This window comes from Heterocephalus glaber, unplaced genomic scaffold (genome assembly GCF_053883595.1).
Source record: "Heterocephalus glaber isolate CG9 unplaced genomic scaffold, H.glaber_assembly_v1.0 deba00001531, whole genome shotgun sequence".
In the NCBI taxonomy this organism is placed as follows: domain Eukaryota; kingdom Metazoa; phylum Chordata; class Mammalia; order Rodentia; family Bathyergidae; genus Heterocephalus; species Heterocephalus glaber.
Genome location: NW_028258329.1, coordinates 4097762 through 4123800, shown reverse-complemented (window position 1 = coordinate 4123800; position 26039 = coordinate 4097762). Strand labels below are relative to the sequence as shown.

Sequence of the window (26039 nt, the reverse complement as noted above, 5' to 3'; positions counted from 1 at the left end):
ACCGCTCAGGTGGAAAGGAAGGAGATCGATCACTCGAGCCTCCACTTGCCGAGCCTGTGGAATCGAGGCGCGGGGCATCCGCTGGGAATGCCTGGAGCGCGGCGCGCGGAGCCAGGTGGGAGGTGCGGCGGGACCGAGGACGGCGGCGGCGCGCGGGTTGCGGCGGGAGGACGGCAGCCGGGCGGAGTCGCGCGGCCCGGGCGCTCGCCAGGTCGGGGCTCCGTGGCGGTGGCGATCACGCGTGTTCGCGAGGTGTGGCCTGGACGCGGCAGTCACCGGGGCCGCGCGAATGGGCGTCGTCCACCCGGAGAAAGTCACTGATGCGGGTTGTGCAAAAGGCTCCGGTCACAATTTACTCTTTTTTAAAAGTGGTAATTTTACATCTTAAGTCTTTACCCTTACAGGCCTCGCGACGTCATTTTAGGGAAGGGACACTGAAACCTTGTCCAGAAGTAGCTTCCAGCGTGACCTCGCTTGGAGCCCGCGTTATCCGGAGAAATAGTCCGCTCCACGTTTGAAAGACGTTTCCAGCCCGCCCTTTCCTTAACTCGGAAACGTGTTTAACCCTTGGGTGTTTTATTTTGCAGGAAGAAGCGATTGCCTAAAGGATTGACACGAGGTTACGTAGAATCCTACCTTTTATTAGTTCAAGCCAAAAGAGTAAAGATAAAACATGCCATCTTTCACCTTAGCCTGTGTAGCTCTACGACTTGGACTACACTTTTTACCCTAATACTGTACTCATGATGCCAGAAGGGAAATCTCCTGACAAAAAAAGACCCCGTAGAAGCTTATCAACTAGCAAAACTAAAAGCAATGCCTCTAACTCTATCATTTCATATTTTAACAATGCACCACCTGCTAAACTTGCCTGCCCCATTTGTAGTAAAATGGTGCTCAGGTACGACTTAAACCAGCACCTCGATCAGATGTGTGCTAACAGTGATGTCATTCATGTTGGTCCAGTGCAGGTTGGCTTAATGAATTCAAATTCATCCACAGCAGAGTTAACCAGTGTTGCCTCAGAAGATGTGACCCCAGAGACCCCATCACCACCAAAGACAAGTTTAATCCCTGGCCAGAGTGATTCGGCAGAAGTGGGTGTAAAACAGACCAGTCCCTACTTTAAAAGTGATGATGCCATAGTATGCAAAAATCAGGAAGAGTTGAGGAATCATAATGTGAAAGTCATTTCTTTGGGAAGCCTGTCATCTAAACTGTCAAGAAAGTACATGAAGGCCAAAAAGTCCCTAGATAAGTGTGAAGAATTTGCCAGTCATTGTCCACAGAGTTCCATATCCACAGCTGTTAGGAGCCTGGCTGATAACAGTTCAGAAATTGAGGATGAGGACAAAAATTTGAGTACTCAGAAGGAAAACATTTTTACATGTGATTCTCTAAAGGAAGAGAATACTCTTGAATGTATGGTAAACAGTAGTAAAATAAGAGAAGCTGAAAGCCAAAAGGCTACCCAGGAATGTGGGAAATTAGCCCTCAGCCCTGGCTTGTCAGATAAAGCTCTCATAGGATTTTCATCAGATTTAACTCTTGGGGAAAATTTCAAGTCCACTTCAGAAGATGGGGCTGTAAAGCAAGAGAACATCAGAGGAGTAGATGATAAAGATGTTGAAAAATGTGAGAGGTACAGTTGTGAAGAAGTAGAAATCACTGTTGCTTCAGAAGTTAAAACACAGTTATCAAGTTCAGAGGCAAAATCTAGTTCCACAAATGATGGTTCTAAATGGAGTGACATCCATGAACAACTTCTGGAGGATGACAGCGTCCTAAAGAATAAAGTAGTTTGCAACATTCCTCTGGGGCTGGGGTCAGGTTGTGATGTTCCTGGTGATGCAGCTGTAACACCCTCAAGTCATCCTTACTATCTGCGGAGTTTCCTCCTGGTCCTGCAAGCCGTGCTAGAGAACGAAGATGACAGGCTGCTCTTTGATGAGGAGGATAAGGAAGTTATAAGCACATTTTATCAGTTATCAGGTATCTAGCCTGTTTGCTTCTGGATGGTTTCCCTTTCGCTGTCCTGCTTTGGGGGTGATGTGGTGGGTGGCGATCCGATGGCCACAAGGAGTCGCTGTGGTTTTGTGAATTCTCTGTGGGAGTCGTAATGGGAACCGAGAGCCTCCCAAAATCGTCACACGGGCTCCTTTATCCCCGGGAGTTGCAGTTCTTTGCTTGGGTGCTCATTGCATTCATGTGATTGAGTAGTTGGTGGCTCTGCGCTTCCACATTATTGAGAAGTAGGAACAGTTTTCCTAGTGCAAGTTCATATTTTTATATATTGCTCTCCGTGGAGACTGGACTGCAGTATGTCTTAATGTGAAAATAACTACTGCTAGTTGATTTTGCCTCTTTAAAGAATAAAAAGGAAAGTAAATATTGGAAATTTTAAAACTACGATTACATTTTAGAGCTGGCAGAAATTTAAGGATAATTCAGGTAATTAAGGAAATAGACTAAACCGATTCAGAAGTTTAGTATACATTACTGAGATAGAAATCACTGTCCTACCGAAGATAGGCATTTTTTGGAAAATTCTTTTCAGATTATTTTCAACCCAGGAAGAATACCATATATTGAACTAAAAGAGAACAAAACAACTAAAATTCTAAGGGCGTCTCCGAGGGAATAGAAATTTTGGCTAGAAAATGAGGTTTTAAAATGACCAGTAATGTGGCTGAATTGGAACTTCTTAAATGGATTATACCATAAACTGACACCATTTTACGTAAGGCAAAAAAATGTGTATTGATAATAATGGCTTTTACTCATTTCAGGTTTAAAAAGTAAATCATATCTGTGTATTGTTCTTTTAGAAGAAAGGTAATATTTTACAGTTTTTATTGACTTTATTGCAGCTAGTGGTCAGAAGTTATATGTAAGGCTCTTTCAACGTAAATTAACGTGGATTAAAATGAACAAATTAGAATATGAAGAGATTGCTCCAGACTTAACACCTGTGATTGAAGAATTGCAACATGCAGGCTTTGTACAGACAGGTATGATTGGTGGAAGGAACTGTGGAATGAAAACGTGAGCTGAAAATCTCAGTTTCTGCTGAATGATGGTAGCACTCAGATGGTGGCATCTTCTGGTTGGTGCTTGGTAAATAGTAATTGCTTATTTTTTTAAGCAAAGTTTTTAATCTAGGGTAACAAATTACTCATGTGATGCTAAAGCCATTCATAACTTGGGTTAAAACCAATATCATAGTGATCTAGTGTTGCTTTCCTTCCTGGCCCAGGTTTACAACCATAAAGTCACGTGTTGTGCCACAGAAGAATTACATTTCAGCTTTTCCAGCAAGAACTTAATTTATCTGACTCAGACGCCCATCTTCGTGGTAGAATGAAGCTGGCTTGTTTACAATCAGTATTGTCTCTGAGATCTTCTACCCCCATATGCACACACATACGGTTTTTATACACTGATTGCCTGGAGAATTGTTAAATTGATTTAAATCCATGTGAACACTAAAGGAGACTGTTTTCTCCAGTGATACACTGCATTGTCTTATTATAGCATTAAGTACCTACTTGTACAATAATTTGGAAAATTAGCTATAAGGAAAATGGAAGATGAGATCTTTGGGTTCAGATTGCTGACACTTTAGATAAGGGAAGCAAATGAGCCCAGATGTTTTCTTTCGAGTAGAGTCCATAGTTGGGAACAGTAGGTAAAGATGAAGTTATGGTAATTGTTAGGATGGGGCCGGGTAGGGTGACATGGGAAATGCTGGGTGGAGATTTCCTCCTGGCTCAGCGAAGGAGACTGACACATGTACTTGTTACTGTACTCAGGTAACTCCTTGTGGACAAGCACATTGTTATTCACTGTCGTGTGCACAGGGTCTTAGAACATTACTGGGCATGCAGTGCACGACCAGTAAACATTCATTGCTCGGAAGAACGTGCTGCCCTAAACTGTGACTGTGAAGGCAGAGACCAGCCCGGTCTGACTCAGCCAAATGCCCAGGGCCTGCTGTGGTGTCTGGTCACACAGAGGCAGGACATATTCCTGGCTGTGGAGAGAGTGAGCTGATGAAAGGGCTCCCAGCCTCTAGCACATGCGCAGGGAGCGGGCATGGGGAGGAGAGAGCTGATTATCTGTTTACTGTGACCTGGTGGCGAGATCCCCTTGGAGCTTCTGTGATGAGAAAGATGGAAAGTAATCCAGTAAGTTTAAAGTAGGATGCCCAAATCATAATAGCTATTACTGTCTTCTTTGTTATAGTCTCATTGTCCTATACTTTTTAGTGAGAAATTCTGTTACTCTTGCCAAACTAGCTCTTGGTTTCAGCGAATGTGGTAAAGTTTCATTGTATTTTTGTCTAGCTAAGCTTCCTTCTTCCTCAAGTGAGGAAGCTAGAAAATAGTTACATTCCTTAACATAGTTTTAATTTATTTTTGTCCTCGGGAATGCTTTTAGAATCTGAGTTACAAGAGCTCTCTGAAGTACTTGAACTCCTTTCTGCTCCTGAACTGAAATCCCTGGCCAAGACCTTCCACCTGGTGAATCCCAATGGACAGAAACAGCAGCTGGTAGATGCCTTTCTCAGATTGGCCAAGCAGCGTTCAGTCTGCACTTGGGGCAAGAGTCAGCCTGGAATTGGAGCCGTTATTTTAAAAAGGTCTGTTGACTATTACAATGGTGACACTCAGTTTCAATAGCTGGGCTGGGGGAGGAGCTCAGAGGAGGAGCACTTGCCTAACCTATGTGAGGCCCTTGGAAAAACCATACAAAGTTCATAGTATATTACTTTGTCATTATGGATTGTTTACTTTTTTGTGTGTCAATTCATATTCTTTTTTTTGGTACCGGGGATCAAACTTGGGACTTTGCACCTGCAAGGCATGCAGCAGAACCACTGAGTTATATCCCCAGCCCTTTACTTTTGTTGAATTATAATTGCTTATTTGAGTTGGAATTAGATTGAAAAGTCTGGAGGAACCTTAATTATAATAGCCTGTATTCTTTCTTTGCGTATTATTCAAAATTCATGTTGTAAGTCCATACTAATTTCTAGGACCAAGGAAAAATCAGTAGATAATAGGACGAAGACACTAGGCCTTTAGTAAATTCTAGTATTTTATTACTGAAGAAAAATAGTTTTAATTCTGTTCTTACAGACTGTAGGGCAGCTATTTAATCAAACTTTTTTTTTTTTTGGTACCAGGGTCAGACTTTTTAAGTAATAAATTTCTGTTGACATGTAATTAGTCTTTTTTTTTTGGTACTGGGGATCGAACTCAGGACCTTGCCCTTGCGAGGCAGGTGCCAGAACCACTGAGCTAAATCCCCAGCCCTATGTAATTAGTCTTAATACACAAGGCCTCATGGCAGGCTAGGTGAGTAGTTGTACTAAAATCCTTTAAGATTGTACTTGTTTATTCATTTTGATGTAGTTTCCAGCAGTGGAATTTGATATTTTTTTTTGAGACAGGGTCTTGTTATGTAGCTCAGGCTGGCCTTGAACTCACTATGTAGTCCAAGCTGGCCTCAAACTTGTGGCAGTCCTGCCTCAGCCTCCCGAGTGCTGGGATTACACTGGTGTGTACCACCATACCTGGCAGCAGTGGAATTTGAGTGAGTTTCCGATAGATCCAAATTAGGGCAGTTCCTGGTTGTCTTTCTCTACCGTTACCATGAAGAAACAGAAAAAAGTGCGTTATTTGTACTTTTAAATCCTAATAGGGAATCACTGCTTTGTTTTCCATGTTTAATGCTTCCTCCTGTAGCCCAGGCCATCCCTGGGGCTCTGTCCGCAAATGGAGGAAGTGGGCATTACCCCTCCCTCCCTCCCTCCCTCCCTTTTTTCTTTTCTTCCTTTGGAGCCCTAGGGATTGAATCCAGGGACTCATGCATGCTAGGCACATGTTTTACCCCAGCCTAGAAGTAGGCATTTTTGAGCAGTCTGTAAGATGAGTGTACTTAATAAAATGGTAGTTTGGTGGGGATCCTGCTGTGCTCCCCTTAGGTCTCTGATTACATCTGGGGACATTCTGACTGTCACCACTGGGAAACATGATGCTAATAGCGTCTTGCAAGTAAAGGCCAGGGATGCTGTTGGGAGCCCTGTAATGCATGGTGTAGACCCTACAACAAAAAACTATCCAGCCCATATATCGGTAGTGCTGAGGCTGAGAAGCCCTGCTATCCATAGACTCTGAACGGTTAGAATCAGAGCACCCTTGCTGCCCTAGATTTAATTCAGACCTCCAAGCTAACTTTGTAGACATCCAGAATTGAACTGAGTTCATTCTGAGATTACCCCGTCTCAGCCTTCCAGAGTGCTGGGAATATAGGTGTGCACCACTATCCTCAGTGCTGTTTATCTTTATAACCTGAAAATAACTTGTATAATATGATGTACAAATGCTTCAAAACCAGAAAAGTATTTCTGTAATGTCCATTTCAGAGCTAAAGCCTTGGCTGGACAGTCACTGCGAGTCTGTAGAGGTCCCAGGGCTGTGTTTGCTCGGATCTTACTCCTGTTTTCATTGAGTGACTCTATGGAAGAAGAAGAAGGTGCTTGTGGTGGTCAAGGTCAGCTTTCCACAGTGCTTTTGGTCACTCTTGGCCGAATGCAGTTTCCTAGGTATACCATCAATCGGAAAACCCAAATCTTCCAAGACAGAGAGGATCTTATCAGGTAGGATCATGTTAACTCATCATAATATTTATTCACATTTAATGCAAGGTTTTATTATTTTTCCTTCCAGGCAAAGTAGAAATATTAGGTCCACAGCCAAATGCATTCTGAAGTATATAGTTTCTGTTATCTTTTTGCCTTACATGAATGTATTTTAAGTCTCCAGGGAGAATGTAGAAATGTGCTTAGATGAATGTTGCCAAGTGCAGTGGGTTTTGAGTTAGCACTATAAAAATTTTCCCTATCTTCTGTTCCCAAGTAGTTTTGGCAGGAAGCACTTTTTTAGTACAGATATTTTAACAAACCTGCCTTGTGGATATTTTATTAGCATGAACAAGACAGGAGATGAATGTTTTTCTGTTACTAAAACTTACTGGTAGTAACCATGAAGCTGATAATTTGTACCCAGTATATTAGAATCATATACATGGTAAATGAGAAGTTTCACTGTAATAACTTGTACACAGTGTATTAGAATCCCATACATGATATCTTAGAAATTTTCACTAATTTATATTACTACTTGGATTTAATGAGAATTTAGTTTAATCAGCAAAAGTAGGCTTTTTTGTGTGTGTGTGTGGTTCCAGGGATTGAACTCAAGATCTCGTGCTTGTGAGGTAGGCACTGCACCAGTGAGCATTAAATCCCTGGCCGAAAAGTAGACTTTGATAAGAAAGAATATAGTTCTTACAGAAAAAAAAAAATACTTGGATTTCCTTTTTAAAAAACCTTTTGAGGGCCGGGGATTTAGCTCAGTGGTTCCACTGCCTGCCTCACAAGTGCAAGGATCCAAGTTCGATCCCTGGTACCAAAAAAAAAACCCTTTTGGGCCAGGGATGTAGCTCAGCGGTACAGCACCTGTCTGCAAGCATAAGGCCCTGAAATCTATTCCTGGTACCAGAAAAAATTAAAAATAAAAACACCTTTTATAAGAAAAATGAATTTGGATTTCTTAAAATGTCACTTTAGATTCTTGATATAAATTTTTGAGTAAAACTTAACTAAAATTGATTCAGATAATTACTTTTGGGGAAGTTCTTTCAGTGTTGTACAGAGCAGCCATGTGCTTTAGAGAGAAAGTTACTGAGCTAATAGAATGAAAGCAATTTCACCGTAAACCGACTTCTGCCCCTTTGCCTCACCTGTCAGGAAGCTCATTATCCAGTTTGTGTTTAATCAGAGTAACTTTCTTAGCCAAGCCTCCTAACAGGAATATTTCTTCTTGCCCGTTTTCATGGTCTCATGTCATTTTACCGTTTTTGTCTGAAGTGCTTTTGTGCTTTTCTCTTGTATGAGGTTGTGTGCTCTGAAGCCAAGCTCCAGTGTCACTGTACTACTCATGGGTTCTGAAACTACTCTGTGCCTCACTTCCCTTCTCCGAAAAATGGGGAGAGTGACAGTCTCTCCTTACAGATATGTGTAGCTTCATGGATAGTGCCTAGTATATGTTAGTTATTATTCTAATTACTGTTATATCTAAAGGGTTTACTTTTTAGTTCTGTGATTGACAAAACATAGCTCACAAGTTCATAAGTGAGGGGACTAGGGCAAAAAAGTAAAGCATCTCCTGTTCTCTGTACAAGGTAGCTATGCTGTAATTAAATAGTTACAACTCCCTTTGTAATGCCAAGGCCTTGACACGTACATGCAGTTGGGCCGGACTGACTCAGGAAGGGTCACCTTATACAGTACTGGCATGCGATACCTGGCCTAGGAGCCCTTTTTACTCACTTCTGTCCTGGAGTCCTGGAGAGAATTGATCTTCATATATTCAGTAAGAACAAGTTGAGTGTCAGGTACCTGTTATGTCCCCAGGTAGTGGAGTTGCAGCAGTGAACGAGACGGGTGGCTGCCATTAGTGGGTTCCAGTTCCCTGGAGAGCTAGATAACAGACAGAGTAACCACGTGTGTGCAGAGTGCTGTATGTAGCAAGTGCGGGCAGGCTGGAGAAGGTCCGCCTTACAGATAGATGGTGTCGGGGGTGGCCTGTCGGGTGACCTTGGAAATGAGACTCAAGAATGCCAAGGAGGAGCTGTGTCAGGGGCGGGGTGCTGTGTCCAGACAAGGAAGTGGGCTGTGAGGTGAGGCAGGGCTGGCCGGGATGGAGCAGCTGCAGCAGTTCAAAGGGAAGTCACGCAGGGGCCAGGCCCGCAGGGCCAGAGGATGCTCAGCCCCAGAGCCCTGCTGTGCAGACGGAAGCTGTTCTCTGAGCACTGGGAAACTTTCAGGTGGTTAGGCCGCTGAGTGATTGGTTCCTGTTTTTAACCAAAGCAGCCTGTGGACAAGAGAAACAAGAGCAGCCGTCGTCGGTAGACTAGGTGGCGCCCAGCCACGGCCACCTGGACTGGATGAGAGGCAGGGGAATGTCTGGGGTTTGGGGAAGTACAAAAGATGGGCTGGGTTCTTGATTAGACTCGGGGCAGAAGGGAGGAGTGGCCGGGGTGGGCAGGGGCTGTGAGAGGCGGCACTGCCCTGCGTTTCGGTGGGGTCACCTTAGCTGCCTGGTGACCATGACGCTGTTCTGTGTGGCCTTGGAGGTGCTGTCTGGAGCTCAGGGAATGGAGTCATTGGCCCGTGGCTGGGGCTTCAAGCTGTAGAGCCGAATGAGGTTCCTGAGGGAGAAGAGAAGGCGGTTTCCTGGGCAGCCGGCATTCAGATCCTGGGTAGAGAGGAGCCGCGGCCAGGAAGCAGGAGGACACTGCTCAGGAGGTGTGGCTCGGAAGCCTGGCAGGGAGGCATCTCAAGGATGAGCGGCCACTCGCCTGGAGTTGGAGAGGGGGCTGAGGAAACAGGGCCCGAACAGGGCGTCCCTACCAGGCCATGCAGTCCCTGTTTCCTCACCAGCTTCAGTGTCAGTTGTCCAGTAGCAGACCATGACATGATTAGGCTTAAGGGTCTGCGAGCACATTTTTATATCTGGAGGAAATTTCTTTTTTTCTCAGTGTACAGTGTTTGTGCCCACTGATACTTCATGGCTTTCTCTTAGACATGAATCCGAAACATGGTGAATATGTATTCAAAGTGTTATAGAAGCCACTGGTCAAATGACTTTGTTTTTGATATCTAAAGAAGCGATGAAAAATTGTCTGTCTTCAGCTAAGTGGTATTCATAAAATGTCAGCATTGCTCTCTTTTAAACTGTGTCCCTGAAATTATTTTTGAAATATCCTAGGTAATTCTTTTAGCTTGGGCAGCATCCTTCTGGTTACAGCTGGTCATGAATGATTTAAGTTATCAAATCAATGTCTTATTATGATTCTGGAGTTAGTCACATGTCTACTTGGTGGCTGCCAGTAAATGAATGAATGCTACAAGCCAGGATGGTGAGCTGACCAATGTCACATTCATATAATGGGACTTGTGAAGGAATCATGCAGTGTAACTATTTATCTTTCTTGCTGGGCAAGCTTTATCAGTTCTTCTGGGCCATCCCAGTGAGGTAGCTAGGTTAAATTATTACTAAACCTTCAGATTTTTAAAAGCATGCTTTGATTCCTGGGAGTTTGCTCTGGTGTCTGGGAGGTGGTAATTTGTATGGGAACACTCCTTAACATTTGAAGCTTGCATGGCGTCTCCCCCAGATATGCAGCGGCTGCACACATGCTGAGTGACATTTCCACCGCCATGGCCAGTGGGAACTGGGAAGAAGCTAAGGAGCTCTCTGACAGTGCAAAAAGGGAATGGAACAAACTGAAAAACCACCCTTCCCTGAGGTGAAACTTTCTTTTTTTGGTACTAGGGATGGAACTCAGGGCCTTGCATATGTTGGCCAAGTGCTCAGCCAATGAGCCATACCTCTAGTGAGTTATTTTAGGTACCTGCCAAAATGTATTTATTCTAACGTCTTAAGCAGAACCTACTCTTAAAAACATACTCCCTTTGCCTTGCAGTCACCTCACTGGCAGAATTGGAATTTTCTACCTGCTTTGCATAGAGTCAGAGTGCTGTGTGAAATAGAAGGCGATGGCAGAGTTTAAAGTGAACTTTATGTTTGTCACTCAGAGGCCTGGACAGTGGACATTCATTCTGCTGTTAGCCTGCCAGCATCTTTCAGGGTGTGGCCTCCCTGAGCACTGCAGAGCTGACTTTACGTGTGAGGGTGAAGACTAGGTTTGTTCTGCTGATGGAGACTCAAGCCCGTGGCGTTCTGAAAAGACAGCACAAGTGAACATTCACCTTCCGAGAGCACAGTGCATATCTCCCATTGTTCTAATAAACATTAAATACCTGCAGCATTACAGAGAATTTTTCCTATATGATGCATAGTGATGAGAAAAGCTAGGATTATCCAGTGCTTCTTTCATAAAAATATTTAGGATACACATTTTATGAAGAATAATGTTGACAGAAAAGTCATAGCCAGGAAATTAGAAGCTAGATTACCGAAGAGCAGAGATTGCTAAACTTCTGTAAAAAGCCAGTCAGTCAGTTTTCGTGGCCGTGCGGGCCATGGGCGCTCTGTGGAGCAGCATGGCTGGGTTCCCCTACCCTTCGTTTATGCACATCGAGGCTCGGGTTCAGTGGAACTGTCACGTGCCACAGTAGTACTCTCCTTTGGATTTATTTCATGTATTTAAGATGGTAGAGACCTGCAGGGAGGGATGAGAAGTGGTTGATCTATGGGTAGTAGTTCCGTCGGATAGCAGTAAGAAGTCCTGGTGCACTGTGACACGGTAGGTAGTGTGAGTGTGGATAGCGGATGTGGGTTGTACGCTCAGGTTAGAAGAAAGGATTTTGAGTGTTTTGCCATAGTGAAGGGATAAAGGTTGGAGGAGATAGGTATGTTAACTGATTGCACAATGGGGACATGTATCGAAACATCACAGTACCCCATGGTGTACAAATATATGCGATTTTTGTGTTTTTACATATGAGAAAACTTTAAAAAGAAATAATAGCCACATATACAGAAAAGTAAATAATAAAATCATTTTAGAAAAGGTAAAACTATTTTGCTTGTGTTAGGGCTGGGAAGATTAGGAGGGTTGGCACTGGCCCGAGGGCTGGTCTGCTGCCCCCATCGACAGTGTTACCAGTGGGGTCCTCTGACCCCATCATCCAAGCTGCCTAGGTCGGGGTGGCTCACTGTGAGAATGTGGGTTTGTGGGGAAGAAAACTGTGCGTGACTGGAAGTAGTTAGAATATAGCTTTTTAAAAGAATTCAGTGTTCTTTGCCACTTCGTGTAGTTGTCTTACAACAAAGAAACTAAATCATTAACCATTGTTATTAGTTCTAAGTATTAACTGGTGTGTAATTTCACTTTAGGTACCATGAGGAGTTACCGCTCTTTCTGCGGTGTTTCACGGTCGGGTGGATTTATACACGGATTTTGTCCCAGACTGTTGAGATACTGCAGAGGCTTCACCTGTATGAGGTTAGAGCTCTGTCCCTGTACCCATGTGAGGGGAACCCCGCTGGGCTGTCAGCGTTGCCCGAGTTTAATCAGCACACAGTAATACGATGAAAGCGTATCTGATGTGGGCAGTCTGCTGTGTCTTAGCTTAGCAGAGACACCGCTTAAGACCAGCACCTGCCTTATTCATCTGTGAGCGGATGAGTCCATGCGCAGGGTGGCCCGGGGTCATGGATGGGCCTACAGGGACACCCAGACAGGTCTCTGCAGCCTGAGCCTGAGTCTCTTGGAGCTCAAGGAGCTTCCCCAGAGTCTCTGGGGCCAAAATCTCACCTCTCCTTATATTTCCAAGTCAGTCTCAGGTGGTCTGGATAGTTACGTGTCAGAAATGTGGTCATATCTTTGTACCAAACATTGTGAAGTTGTCAGGTTCTCTTTTGTAGTGTTTTGATATTTTGATATCAGAAAGTGACATTTTAAAAAGAGGATGTGCTAAGCTGAGTTCTTAACCTGGGGCTGTGAAGCTCAAGAGGACCCATGGATGGGCTTTAGGGAGCCCACGAGTCTCCAGATTGCGTGTGTACAGGGGTTTGTGCATTTTGCTGGGTAAGCAGACTTTCAAAGAGATCCATGAACCACAGAAGATGAGCATAAAGAAGGAACAGTTGCTGCATAAATCTGGACCAGAGGGTCTCCCTGCCTGCATGGGGTATCTGAATGAGGCTGGCCTCTGCCTTCCCCAAATCCCTGCTGCTCGGAACCTCAGCCAGTGCTCAGCTGGAGCTTGGTCCCATGGGACTTGGCATTGTGCAGTGCTCACACACCTGGGAAGCCCCGCTGTCAGTAAGCAGGGGTCTGGGGCAAAGTAGGGATGCCTCAGGGAGCTCCATCCCACATAGAAGGGCATCTCGGGGTCCCTGTGTGTCTGCTCTGGTCTGTAGCCTTAGCATGGAAAGATACACAGCATAAATATTCTTTGCCAATCCTTTCTGCTTCTAAATATAATTACAGTGGATTGTTTTAGAGTCTAATGAGCTGTCTTTGTTATTGTTGCAATAGGAAGCTGTCAAGGAACTTGAAAACCTTTTGTCTCAGGAAATCTATTGTCCTGACAGTAGAGGCCGATGGTGGGACCGACTGGCTCTGAACCTGCACCAGCACCTGAAGCGCCTGGAACCGGTTGGTACTCAGGGGACACTGTCTTAGTCACTGGACACAGTTCCTGACACCCACAGCTTAAGGAGGAAAGGTTTATTTTGGCTCACAGTTTCAGCCTGTGCTTTGCTGGCTCCTAGCCGAAAGGGGAGGGACGAAGGGCTAGAGGAAGAAAGTTGCTCACACCATGGCAGCCACGAAGCAGAGGAAAGGGAGGGACCACGGATAAGAATACACCCTTTGAAGTGAGGAACCCAGTGACACCTCCAGCCAGGCCCACCTCCCACCGCACATCAGCTCTGAACTCATCCAGGGAGGCATCCACTGATGAGTGTGACGCCCGCGTGGTCCAGTCACCTTCTACACACACGAGAACTCAGGGACACTCCAGATCTAAACTATAGCATGTATCCAAAGCTCTTCTTACTTCCAGATGAATTTTTTAAACAGGACAAACGTTTAAGCTTCTGCTCTTTTCTTCTCTTCATGCTGCGGACAAAACCCAGGGCCTCACACTTGCTGAGCAGGCACTTTACCACTGAGCTGCAGCCCCAGCCCATTAAATATTTTAGAGCTCTAAATGTAATTGGAACATTTCTTTCTTTTCTTGACATTCTTTTAGTTTTTCCAACCCCAAAAGATATACCCTGGATGACACCAGTACAAGTATTAAGATGAAGACAGGAGGCCGCTCACTGCCTTTGCTGACTGGGAGCAGGATTGGCAGGGAACTGTGTTGGGATTCCCGAGTTCGGATCTAGGAATCAAGGGAGAGGGAGGGTGAGATGTCACAGCCCTCAGCAGGTGTCGGCAAGGTTTTTTGGGTTTTTTGGTGTTGGAGATCAGACCCAGAGCTTTGTGCAAATGCTCTCCCATTGGGTTATACCCGCAGTGGGTTTTTTTTCTTGGAAATGGTAATGTGCTTATTGTGCAGGCTGAATAAAGTACCCCTTTCCTTATCCTGTCCCAGGTGCTTTGAGAGTAGCTCTTCGTACTTAGATGAGGTGTATGGCTCTGCCATGCACAGGACAGACTAACCCTGAGCAGGCCGCTTCCTCTCAGCGCACCAGGGCTCTCTGTGCTGAGGTTCTTGAGGACTTGAGCAGAAGGATCCTGTTGCTGCAGTGAGCAGGCAGGGTGGGGCCTCCAAGGCTGCACAGTGGCTCTTTGTGCAGCTACCGACCGTCCTCTCTGGGCTCCATTCCAGCCCTGCATTTGAGTTGAATGGAGAGGTCTGTGCCTCGGGGAGGTTTGATTTTTTCCAGGGGCACATTAAGTGAATCAGAGTGATGTAGGAGTGGAAAAAAATTGGCCATGGAATGTGGAACTATGACATGGTGTTTTTATTCCTTCCACTGAAAACTGCCTGTTACCTCGGGTGCCCGAGACGAGGCTCGTGGGAGCTGTGTTCTGTTGTGAAGGTGGGCGTGGTGCCTCCCGTCTGGGTGCTGGTGGAGGCTGATGTAGCCAGGGAAGGCTCGGGTGTCTAGAACCAAGCCTGAAGGGAGCGGACCTCTGTTTGTGCGCCTCTTTCATTGCAGCAAAGATTCAAAGATGTAACAGATCATGCGACTGCGCTGTGCTCTGCACAGTCACTCGGGGCCCTAGTGGTGGACAGGCCACTGAGCTTACTTTGGATGCTGAGAAACTTCTCATCCCTCATAACATTTCCCAGCCATCCCCCCCAGCCACACTCGTGGGTCTGCTTCCTGGGCAGCATTCTTTCTATGCTTACTCCTACGAAGTGCTGGGCAGCCAGCGGGGACTCGGGCAGAGGTGGAGTGGCCTGGCCTTTCCTCTGCACCAGGCCTCTGCTAACCGTGTGCCCTGCTGGGGACAGAGCATGCACCAGGGTCCCCTTTTCACTCCTGGACTCCATTTGTGCCTCAACTCCTCATGACTTGAGCTTCATTGATTTTTTGGTTTCCTTTTTTATTTTTCTTTTGTGATAAAATATATGTACACATAAAATTTGCTATTTGAACAGTGTTTATTTAAGTGTACAATTCAGTGGCATTAATTATGCGCACAGTGTTGTACCGCTATCACTTCTGTCACTTTGTCATCCCAAACAGAAATTGTGTAACCACAAAGCAACTACGCTCCATTCTCCCTTCCCCAGCCCCTGCTAACCTCCAAGCTGTCTGTCTCCATGAACAAGCCTGTTCTAGGTGTTTCATGTCCTTTTGTTTTGTGGCTTATTTCACTTAGGACAATGTTTCCAACCTTCATCCATATCACTGCATGCAGACTGGCTGAGTGATGCTCCATGGCACTGTCCATGCAGTTGGTTTGTCCAGTCATCCAAAGATGGACATGGGCTGCTTCCACCTTTGGGCTGTGTGGGAAGTGCTGCGTGAACACATATGTACCAGTGCCTGTTTGAGTCTTGTTTTGAATTCTCTCGGGATATACCTGGAGGTAGAATGGCCAGGTCACTGGTGGTTTTATGCTTAGCTGAGGAGCCCTGAACTGTTCTTTACAGACTTTGCACCATTTTTACACTCCTACCGGCAAGGCATGAGGTTTCCAGTTTCCCCACATCCTTGCCTATACTTCTTATTTTCCACTTTTCTGATTATAGACATCCTAGTAGGTGTAAAGCGGTCTCTTCTGGTGGTTTCTGGTGTTTTGGTTTCTCTTTCTCTCGGTAACCTGAGGAAATAGGTTAAACTCCTCCAAAGCCTTGGTCCGACTTCCTGTAAGTGAGGGATCTCCCAGCTCCGTGGTCCTGGCTGCATGTGAGTCCCTGGACCCCTGCACCAAAGCCGCTCATTCTTCGGGTTGGGTGTGGCGTGTGTCTTCTTTCACAGCTCCCCAGGTATGTCCCTCTAAGGTCTCTTGCAGGTCACACTGTCTGTGAGGAGGTGGCCACTGGGATCCACTGTCCACGCGGGCATCAGGCATTTGTGCCAGCATCACATTTACCGTGAGGGTTAAGAGTTGACCTGTTACTGAAAACATCAGAATCAGAACGCTGTCTACAGAAAGAGCTTGTGTCTCTAGAAGTGCTGCTTACTTGTTTGCTGGTTAGCAGAACTGAATCATTAGAAGCGGAATTTCCTGTCCGATTAAATGAATGCATGATTCCATCGGGCCTTCTGGGATCCTGATGTGTGATGCCTTACTTCTAGGCTGTCAGATGCATCGCTGACGGGCTGGCGGATCCACAAGTAAGGACAGGGCACCGCCTTTCGCTCTATCAGAGAGCCATGCGCCTGCGGGAGTCCCCGAGCTGTAAAAAGTACAAGGATCTCTTCTGCCGGCTGCCAGCAATAGCTGTGGAAGATGTTAAACACGTAAGTGTGTGTCTGCTGGGCTCTGGCGCTCGAACCCAGGTCCTCAGGCATGTGAGTGTGTGCTCAGCCACTGAGCCGCCTCCCCAGCTCCACTCTGGGCGCATTTACTTGCCTAAGCAGATTCAGTGTGTATTTCCTTCTGAACTTAGAAAGCCTCACATGTACTTCCTACAGTGATGTGGTCACTGCTCACCCTGTCACCCTAGCGCCCTCCTCCCTGGTGGGACTGGGCAGGCAGAGTGGCCACTCCTGGGCTGGAGGAACTCGGTGTCTGCCACTGTGCGCCCTCCTCAGGGCCTCTGGAGAGCTGCTGCGATGCCAGGCGCTCTCCAGTGGTGGGATGTGACCTGCCACGTTCCAGCGTGGGCCGTATCTGCACTCCGAAGTCATGGCTGTGAGGGGAGGAAGGGTTATCCTCGGGATGGCCTCAGCTGGCTGAGGCTGATGGCTGATCTTCTGCTGTCCTAGGTGACCATCACGGGCAGGCTGTGCCCGCAGCGTGGGATGGGCAAGTCCATGTTTATTGTGCAGGCTGGGGACACCGCCACCCCCACCATGGCCCTGTGCTCTGTGGAGGAGCTGGCGCTGGACCACTACAGGCGCAGTGGCTTTGATCAGGGTGAGCTGACGTTTCTCCCGTCCTGCCAGTCAGCGTGTGGGGGAACAGCATTGCCCACTGGCGTGCCAGTGGTGGGTCACTGTCTTTTCTCTATCCTCTGCCCGAAGTAGAAGACACTGCCGACCAGAGGTGTTTGGAAAAGAATTTTACCAACTATGTTTCAAAGAGGTTTGCTTTCTCATTCAACTGGTGTGTCCCACCTCACACCACAAGGATGGGAGAAGCACATGAGGCCATCTTTGCTGTCAGAGCTGATGGCGGGCAGGGGGCTGCCACAGAGGCTGTCTGGTGACATCTTGTCAGAGGGACCAGGGCTGAGCAGGCTGAGTCAGGTTATGACTGAAGGAGCTCGAAGAACCTGCTCCTGGCACATGGTAGCATAGCAGAGCCAGGGACATTGCTAGAAAGAGCAGTGATTTGAATCCTATAAAATGAGCTCCCTCTATGCCATCCAAGGGAGGAAAACATGTCAGCAAGAACTGGGGCTTTTCCCTCTTTTATCCTGTGACTCTGACAGCCCCTGGGTCCTCCTGCCCACCCTGTCTTTATGGATGCACCTCCCGGGGACGGAGAGACCTGAGGAACAGTGGCGCCCTTGATGGAACTGGAGTCCACGAGAGGACAGCACTGGGTCCCACAGAGCCCGGCTTGTCTTCCAACTCCCGAGGCCTTCAGTTTCCTTTTTACTGGTGGGAGAGGAAGGCATGTATGCATGTGTGTGTGCAGATGTGTGCACTTGTCTGTGGGTGTGTGTGCATGTGTGACCGTATCCCTGTGTGTGTGCACAGGTGGTTTGTGTGTGTATGGCGTCTGGACTTTTTTTGGCGTCTGGGTGTGACTTTGTGCCTTGAATTGCTGATGAGAGACTTTATTTCTCTAAACCAAGTGTACTGCTCAGTGGCACCACTGCGCCTGCCTCACAAGTGCAGGGTCCTGAGTTCTTTGTGCGGGTGGGACACACACACACACACACACACACACACAGACACGCAAAGTTCATTGCTCTGGGGTCAAGATCGCCTCCAACCATGTTTTCACAGGGGCTTCATCTGCCTCCTGGTGTCCCTTGAAGGCTACCTGGAGTGTTGTCACGGGCTAAGTCAGAGGGACTCCTGCTGGCTCTGAGGCCCGGAGCCTTGGAGCCTGAAACTCGGTCCTGTTACTGCTGTTGCAGCAGAAAGCGGAGCTGTGGCAAGGCCTGTGTCTGCCCATTGGTGTGAGTGTACAGGATGAGAAGGCCCAGGACATGCTGCGGACTTAGGACCCAAGAGAAACCTAGTAAAACCCCCTGGCCAAGGACAGGGAGGCAGCACACCAGCCGCGTGACCCTGGACCCTGAGTCCTGCCCCCTTGTTTCCTCACAGCCACTTTCCTGACCTCCTGGTGGGAGAATAGGTGGCGCTGCCCTCCAGCCGCCTCTCCTCCTACCTGACTGGGTGCTGTTGCTAGAGGGCCAGGTGCTTCAGGATATGACACACTCTCCCAGGGTAGGGCCTGCACCTCGCACAGGGACCTGCCTGTGGGGGGGGGCGCAGGTTCTTGCTGAGCAGGTCCGAGAGAGGAAGTGCACGTCTGTGGCAAAGATCGTAAGGAGCTGGGGCTGGCCACGTGAGAAAACCCGAGAGAAACACACATGCGAGTGTGAAATGTGCATGCTCCTCCTTGACCTTCGGCACAGTTGTTTTGGGGCCCTTTGTGCCAGGCAGGGAGCAGAGTGAAGTCCCAGCCCCTCCCAGAGCTTTGTCCTCGAGTGCACAGATACGCTGGAGAGCAGCACTGCCAAGGCCCATCGGGAGTGGGCTCTGTGTGTGGAGGGATGTGTGTGGATCCCTCCAAACAGGCTGCCCTGGGGTGTCTCTTGCCTCTGTGGTCATTCTTGTTAGGTAATAGCAGTGAAGACTTCTATTTTTCAAAAAAAAAAAAAAATGACTCGTCTCATGTCAGTTGGAAAATTTTTTTTTTTTTTTGTACCGGGCATCAAACTTAGGACCTTGTGTTTGTGAGGCAGGCGCTGGAACCACTGAGCTAAATCCCCGGCCCCTGGAAATTGTGTTTGTGTGTTCACCAGCATCAACCTCTCTCCTCCTTTACTTTTTCTTCCATTTTGGTCTCAGAGAATGGCCAGTGAATCCAGTGCTTTTCTAAGGCCCAGGGTCAAGAGAAGACATCAAGCACTCGCCTTAGAATTGGTAAAATGAAATTGGTCCTCATTCAAACCTAATGCCTAGTAGAAAAATAGAAATAAGTCACGGGAGGGATGATTGACGAGGAAGCTCCTCTGCCCAGTACCAGAGACAGGCCAGAGCAGCCCCAGTTGTCCTGGAGACGTCCTCCGGGCCTGGCTCCAACCTCTTTTTCTTTTTACCATGCTTTCTGCCATGGAAGCTACTGAGTGTGCCTTTGCACACGTGGAGGACTGTGTGCTGACCCACAGACCCAACCGGCTCCGTGCCTTCTGCCTTCTCCTTTCTCACCCTTTCCTCCTGGATTTCAGAGGCAGACTGGATGTTGCCATGGTACCTTCTGAGCAGCTCACGTGGGTTGTTCCTGTCAAGTGCTGCTGTCCTTGTGTCTAGGCAGGACACTCCTTGTGCCTGTGCTGTGGGTCTGCTCGGGTTAGCTATACTCTGCTGTCTTCTGATAGGTGAAAATCGGGCACTGTCTCACTTCAGTATTATGCAAGTTTTCCGCTGAATTTGGACTACAGAAAGAGAGCTACAAGACAGGATTTCACAGAATAGTTTCCTTCTGCACAGTGTTAGGATTCATCTGTGTAATACTCTACCTTTATTACAGGGAGGGGCAGTGCCACAGCTGAAAATGTTAGAAACAAAAGAGTAGAAGGGAAATTCAGGCCCTTACATGATGTCACAGGGTGTGAAAACGACCTTGCTGAAGGAGGAGTGGCTGGGAACTTAGCTGCCTGAGCAGTTGGATAGTTCTTTTCCAGAGGATTAAAAATTGTTTACATAAATCCTTCTCGTCTATTAAATGGATATAATGCAGATGAGCCGAACACTTGCTGCCAGGCTTTATTCTTAGGGGGATCTGGTGTCAATGCAATCTCCAGCCTCTTCGGGGAAGGTGATTTCTCAGAAGGCTCACCAGAAATGACTTGTTAGAATCTAGGTGCAGAGTGTGGACGGTGTAGGAGCTCAGAGCCACTCTGACCTGGCTGTTCCGGCTGAGCAGGGTGCACAGGGCCGGAGGCTGAGTGGAGGTCAAGGCCCAGCTTTCTTCCTGGCTAGGCAAGTGCCCAGGATCCTGGTGCAGGGCTTTCCAGTAAAGCTGGACGACTTGGCTTCAGGTAGGGGCCCCTAATGAGTCCTGTTGTTCCCACTCTGTCCTTTTGCATCATGGAGACGGCTGCAGGGACCGGCAGTGGGAACTGATAGGGCGACAGAACAGAGCCCGGGACAGTTCAGGAACTCAGGACAGGAACACAGCCACATGCTACAGCCACATGAAGCCCAGGTCCCTTCCTGAGTCACTTTCCCATGGGCACATGGTGAGCATGAAGCCCTGCATGCTGGCTCCTGGGCAGATGTGCCAGGCTGCCTGGTCTCCACTGCCTCCCCTGTGCTCACTGTGGCCTCATACATGGGTGGACCATGGCCCATGGATGTTGGCCAAGGCAGTGATAGCGGGAGAGGTGTCCACATGGCCACTTTCCCTGGTCAGGTGTGTGGTGTGCACAGAAGCGTCGATTGGAGAAAGGCGCTGTGACAAAGGGACCCCACCAGGGGCCGCCCATGCCCTTCATCCCTTCTAGACTCTGCCTCTGGCTTTTGGCAACCTCCAGGTTTCCTCTCTGAGGTTGTCTGCCAGTCAGTAAGGAGTGTGTGAGGTGAGGAAGAGCATCTGAACTAGATGGACTTAAAGGCGGAGCTTTCCATAAAAGCCATGAATATTGGAAACCCTGGGATAACCTTGTTTAGGCCAAAGCAGTCTAATACATGGGTAATGATCTGGATGAAACGGTGCCTGAGGATGCGGGGCAGCTGCTGCTGCTCCAGCTTTTCCTGTCATTCCCTCTAGGGAACCACTTCTTCAAGGGCAGAACCTCCAGAGCCTTAGATGGGAACCTTTTTTTTGGAGTATCAGGGATCAAACTCAGGACCTTGTGCTTGTGAGGCCGGTGCGGTGCCACTGAGCTAAAACAACAGCCCAGGAGGGAACCATTTTTTAAAAAAGAATGTTCCTTAGGTTATTCACTAAAGTTTGAGAACCTCTGTTTTGTAGTCTAAGATGTTATTTGAGGCTGGGCATGGTGGCATGTGTCTGTAATTCCAGCACTTTGGGAGGCTGAGTTAGGAGGATCTCAAGTTCAAGCCTAGCCTGGGCAACTTGGCGAGAGACTGTCTCAAAATAAAATTAAAAAGGGGCTGGAGATATAGCTTAGTGTGAAGGCCCTGGATTTAATCCCTGGTACCAAAAAAATAATTTTTATGTTTTTCTAGGATTGTTAAGATTTTTGTCCTTAAATGAGGCTTCTGTATGCAAAAACAGTTAAGAAAAGAGCTGGGAACTGCATGACAACAGCATTTGCTTTGGAACTGAAAATATTTCCGTTATCTCCTTGAAAATGAGTACACAGGGGGAGCTCCCCCACCACCATCCCAAGCTCCTAGGGCAGAGAAGCTGAGCCGGTCCCAGCACCCAGAAGGAAGCTCCCCCGCTGCCATCCCAAGCTCCTAGGGCAGAGAAGGTGAGCAGCGCAGGTGCCAGAAGCACCCTCCCCTCAGTGGAAATGAGAAGACACATAAACAAGCCTCAAAGACAGACTTCTGGATCACCTACAGCAACCCCAAAGGGAAATGAAATGGAACACTCTGATAACTCAACCACCTGGACTCTCTGAACTGGCAACAAAAGAGGATCTGGGAAAAATGAAATCAGAAATAATTACTCAGATAACAGCAAAGATTTTGCTCATGGTGCAAGACATGATTAATAAATCTAGAGAGGACACAGATAAAAAAAATAGAGGATCTGAGGAACATGATGGAATCCATAAAACAGATACAAACAGATTTCCAAGAGATTAAAAAGTCCATCGAAAGTCTGCACAGCAGAATGAACCAATGTGAGGATAGAATTTCAGATATAGAAGAAAAGATTGCAATTAGTGACCAGGAAAAGAAAAATTGCTTTAAAATTGTAAGGGAACATGAGAAATCAATCCAGCAGCTGCTAGGCTATGCAAAGAATAACATAAGACTGATGGGAGTCAATAAAGAAACAGGAGACAGTGCAGATGACATAAAAAACTGTTCACAGAAGTGATGGGAGAAAACTTCCCAAGGAGGGGAAAAGAACTTGACATATAGATAAGTGAGGCATATAGGACTCCAAATGGCCTTGATCAAAGAAAATCTACACATAGGCATATAATAGTTAGGATTCCAGAAATCCAACAGAAGAACAAAATTCTACAAACAGTGAGAGAAAAGAAACAAATCATATACAAAGGAAACCCCATTAGAATCACAGCAGACTTCTCAATGCAAACCCTCAAGGCAAGAAGAGCTTGGAGTGATGTATTTCAAGCCCTAAAGGAAAACCTCCAACCCAGATTGATGTACCCTGCAAAACTATCTTTCAAAATTGATGGAGAAATAAGATACTTTCATGATAAAGAGCACCTCAGGAACTTCATGAATATCAAACCGGCACTCCAAAAAATTTTAGACAATACCCTAGGAAAAGACAATGAGGATCACAACCCCAGGAAACCCAGCAGAATGAATCCATTGGGCGTGACAAATTAAATGCAAAGGGGGAGAATCCAACAAAAAGAAAAAGTCATGACAAGGCTTTTAAGACTTTTAACTTCATCTCCCTAATGAGTGTATAATTCAGTCTTGTTATTGTACTGATTAGTATTTTTCTGATTCTAGAGTTGCACACCTTTCCTTGTGCTGTACTGGCTATTTATCATCTTATTGTGTCTACATTTTAATTGGGTTGTCTATCAATGAGCTCTAAGAATTCTTTATATATTCTGGTCATAGGTTATATGCATTGTAAATATGGTCTGTTTAAGGACTACTTTTCATTTTAATGATGTCATTTAAAGTTCTAAATTTTGATGGAATCTCATCAGTGTTTTTCTTTTATACATCATGTCTTTTGTATCCTAGGTAGTTCTTGCCTACCCTGAATTCATAAACATTTTCCCTTATAATTTCTTCTTAAAGTTTTATACTTTTAGGCTTTCATATTTAGGTTTATAGATCCCTTCAAGTTATTTTCATGTATGGAAATAAAGGGTTGAGGTTAATTTTTTATATACGGATACCAGCTGTTCTAGTGCCATTTGCTGAAAACACTATCTCTTCCTCAGCTCTTAAATTGAGTTTATATTCTATAAAATGCTAATGTTAAATAATCTTTCAAAACTCAGTGGACCATATATGTGTGGTTCTATTTCTAGATTCTCTGTTTTATTCCAATGATCTATATGTCTTTCCTTACACCAACACTGCTTTGATTACTGTAGCTTTAGAAGTCTTAAAATTAGGTACTAAACATCTTCCAACATTGTTTTTTTTTTTTTTAACTTTTCTAGGTCCTTTGTACTCCTACATAACTTTTAAATTTCAATATCCAATTCTTCATTTATAGCAAGTATACACAGACCTGAATTTTTATGTATACCTTGTGTTTTCTAATCCTGCTGAATTCAAATACAAGTTCTAGGGGCTCCTAGAGATTTCTTAGTATTTTCTCTGTAGATGATCATTTCATCTACATTTAAAGATTTTGCTTCTGCCTTGCCAATCCTATCCTAGTTGTGTCATTTTATTGCCAGACTATTTTGTTGGGGCCTAGGTTTCAAAGTTTAATGGACAGATAAAGAGTAAGCATATCTGCCCTTGTTCCCCACCTTAAGGAGAAAGCATTGTATCTTCTCCATTCATACAAGGTGTTCTCGTTGGAAGTATGGAGTACATGGTTTATCTGTTGAGAAGGTTCTGTTCTACTTCTAGTCTCCTGATAGCTTTTACCATGAACAGCTGTAGAATTTAGTCCAATCCTTTTTCTCCAACTACTGACAGGATCATATGGCTTTTTCCTTTCCTCTGTTAAAATGATGACTTTTGGGGGTGGATCTTCCAATGCTGAACCAACACTGCCATCCCTATAACAAAACCACTTTCTACATCCTGCCAGATCTGACTTCTAAGAGTTTGTTTTGTTAAACAAATTTCTATCTATGTTCATACTTTTTTCTTCTATTATCTTTATCCAGCTTTAGGATTAGCACAATGTTGATTTCCTAAAATGAGGGGAGAAGTGTTCTTGCTTTTTTCTGCTTTGTTTGATATAATTTATCTGTTAAAATGTATATGATCCTGCTGTTGTCATATAGGTAGGTTTTCAAGCTAGGAATATACTTTCTTTAATAGGTGCTATTCAAATTTTATATTTCCTCCAGAGTGAGTTTCATTAATTTGTCTTCCAAGGTACTTCTTAGAAGTTGTCAAATTTATTTCAAAACAGATTTTTGAAATATCCTTTCTATATCCTTTTAAATTCTGTAAAATCTGTGGTAATGTCTCCTAGATCTTGATATTGTAATTTAAAAAATGTATAATTGATATTGTGTAACAGGAAGAAAAGGTCTAAAGGAGCAGGGGAAGTGGGAGGGGTCGGGGAAAGGAAAAAAGGGAAAAGAAAAAATATGAGAAAAGGAAAAAAATGGAAACAAGGTCTTTGCAAATAGGGAAGGGTGGAGGGGGTGAAGGGAGGGCAGGGGAAGGAGAAAAAATAAGAATCAAGATACTCATGTAAAGGGACAAGATCCCAATGATGTATGTAACTGTATTTTATACTGAAAATGTACCAATAAACTTAATGGGGAAAAGAAATGGGTACACAGTATAGGTCATGGTAGCATTTTTGAAAAGACAAATAAAACTGATTTTTCCTCCTCATGTGTGCTTCTGCCTCAGGGATTCACGGGGAAGGGTCCACCTTCAGCACGTTGTGCGGCCTCCTCCTATGGGATGTGATCTTCATGGCTGGGATCCCCGATGTCTTCAGAAATGCCTACCAGGTCATTCAGAGGCCCTGCGCTCCAGGGAGACCCACACACGCACTCAGCTGCACAGGCCTGGCTCCCGTCACAGGCCTGAGGGTCACCCGCACCTCACGGTGCTAATTCCATCCAAAGAACACCTTTTACTTTAAAATCAGATTGATGGAATCTGAAACATACATGTTAAAATTTAAGCTTTGTGTGGTTTACGTTCAACAGTGCATCTGAAACTTTCACCATAGAGTCCCTTCAGCTGCAGCCTTTACTGAGCACCTGTCATGAGCCAGGCACCAGCGCAAGGGCTGTCAAATACAGTTACAAGTGCCTGCTAAGAGCTCTGCTGATTTAATGTGAAAGCTTCCTTTGCAAACTATCACTCTAAAACTGTAGCATAATAAATTGCCTTTATATCACATTACATATACAAGGTAACCTTTACATACCTTTCAACAGAAGAATCTGTCACAGATGGGCCGTTTTCCAAGTGCTGAGTACTGAGTTCCCCACGGGCCTGCCGCTCCAGGCATGTTGTGAAAGCTTGCTCTCCTTGCCACACAGGCATCCCCGCTGGACTTGTGCACGGACAGCTTCTTCGCTAGCAGGAGGCCTGCGCTTGAAGCCAGGTTGCAGCTGATTCATGATGCCCCTGCACAGAGCCTTCGGGCCTGGGTCGCTGGCACGTGGCAGGCCCAGGAGGGCTGCGTGTCTTCCCTTATCAGCTGGGATCGCTTCGCCTCTCTTCAGCAAGCTCAGGTAATGTAGTTCACTCGAATGGCAACATCTGGGCAGAAAGTAATGCTTCGTGGTGTTGGGCTGTATTACAGTACACAGGTGTAGGGGTGTGTGTGTGTGTAGATACGTTGGTGTGTGTATAATACTGTCCCCCAGCCCAGATGTCACT

General features: G+C 46.0%; 1 protein-coding gene and 1 long non-coding RNA gene across 14 annotated transcripts in view; one reads left to right on the top strand and one right to left on the bottom strand.

Annotated features, from left to right (window-relative positions):
* Fan1 (FANCD2 and FANCI associated nuclease 1) overlaps nt 1-26039 on the top strand; it is a 31454-nt gene continuing 5415 nt past the window's right edge. Inside the window, exons 1-12 of one of the 13 annotated variants that reach the window (XM_004852652.3) lie at nt 1-115; nt 588-1992; nt 2871-3011; nt 4441-4642; nt 6431-6664; nt 10249-10380; nt 11934-12042; nt 13081-13200; nt 16311-16475; nt 16944-17094; nt 25053-25156; nt 25697-25891. In XM_004852652.3, the coding sequence (XP_004852709.1) occupies nt 744-1992; nt 2871-3011; nt 4441-4642; nt 6431-6664; nt 10249-10380; nt 11934-12042; nt 13081-13200; nt 16311-16475; nt 16944-17094; nt 25053-25156; nt 25697-25891 (2802 nt within the window). In that variant the 5' untranslated portion in view covers nt 1-115; nt 588-743. The other 12 variants (XM_004852653.4, XM_004852651.4, XM_021264733.2 and 9 more) reach the window with 12 other exon arrangements.
* LOC147824844 (uncharacterized) lies at nt 23303-25716 on the bottom strand. Its single transcript, XR_015441647.1, has 2 exons — nt 25582-25716; nt 23303-25307 (listed from the first exon to the last, which is right to left on the bottom strand). It is a non-coding gene; the product is annotated as an uncharacterized LOC147824844 (long non-coding RNA).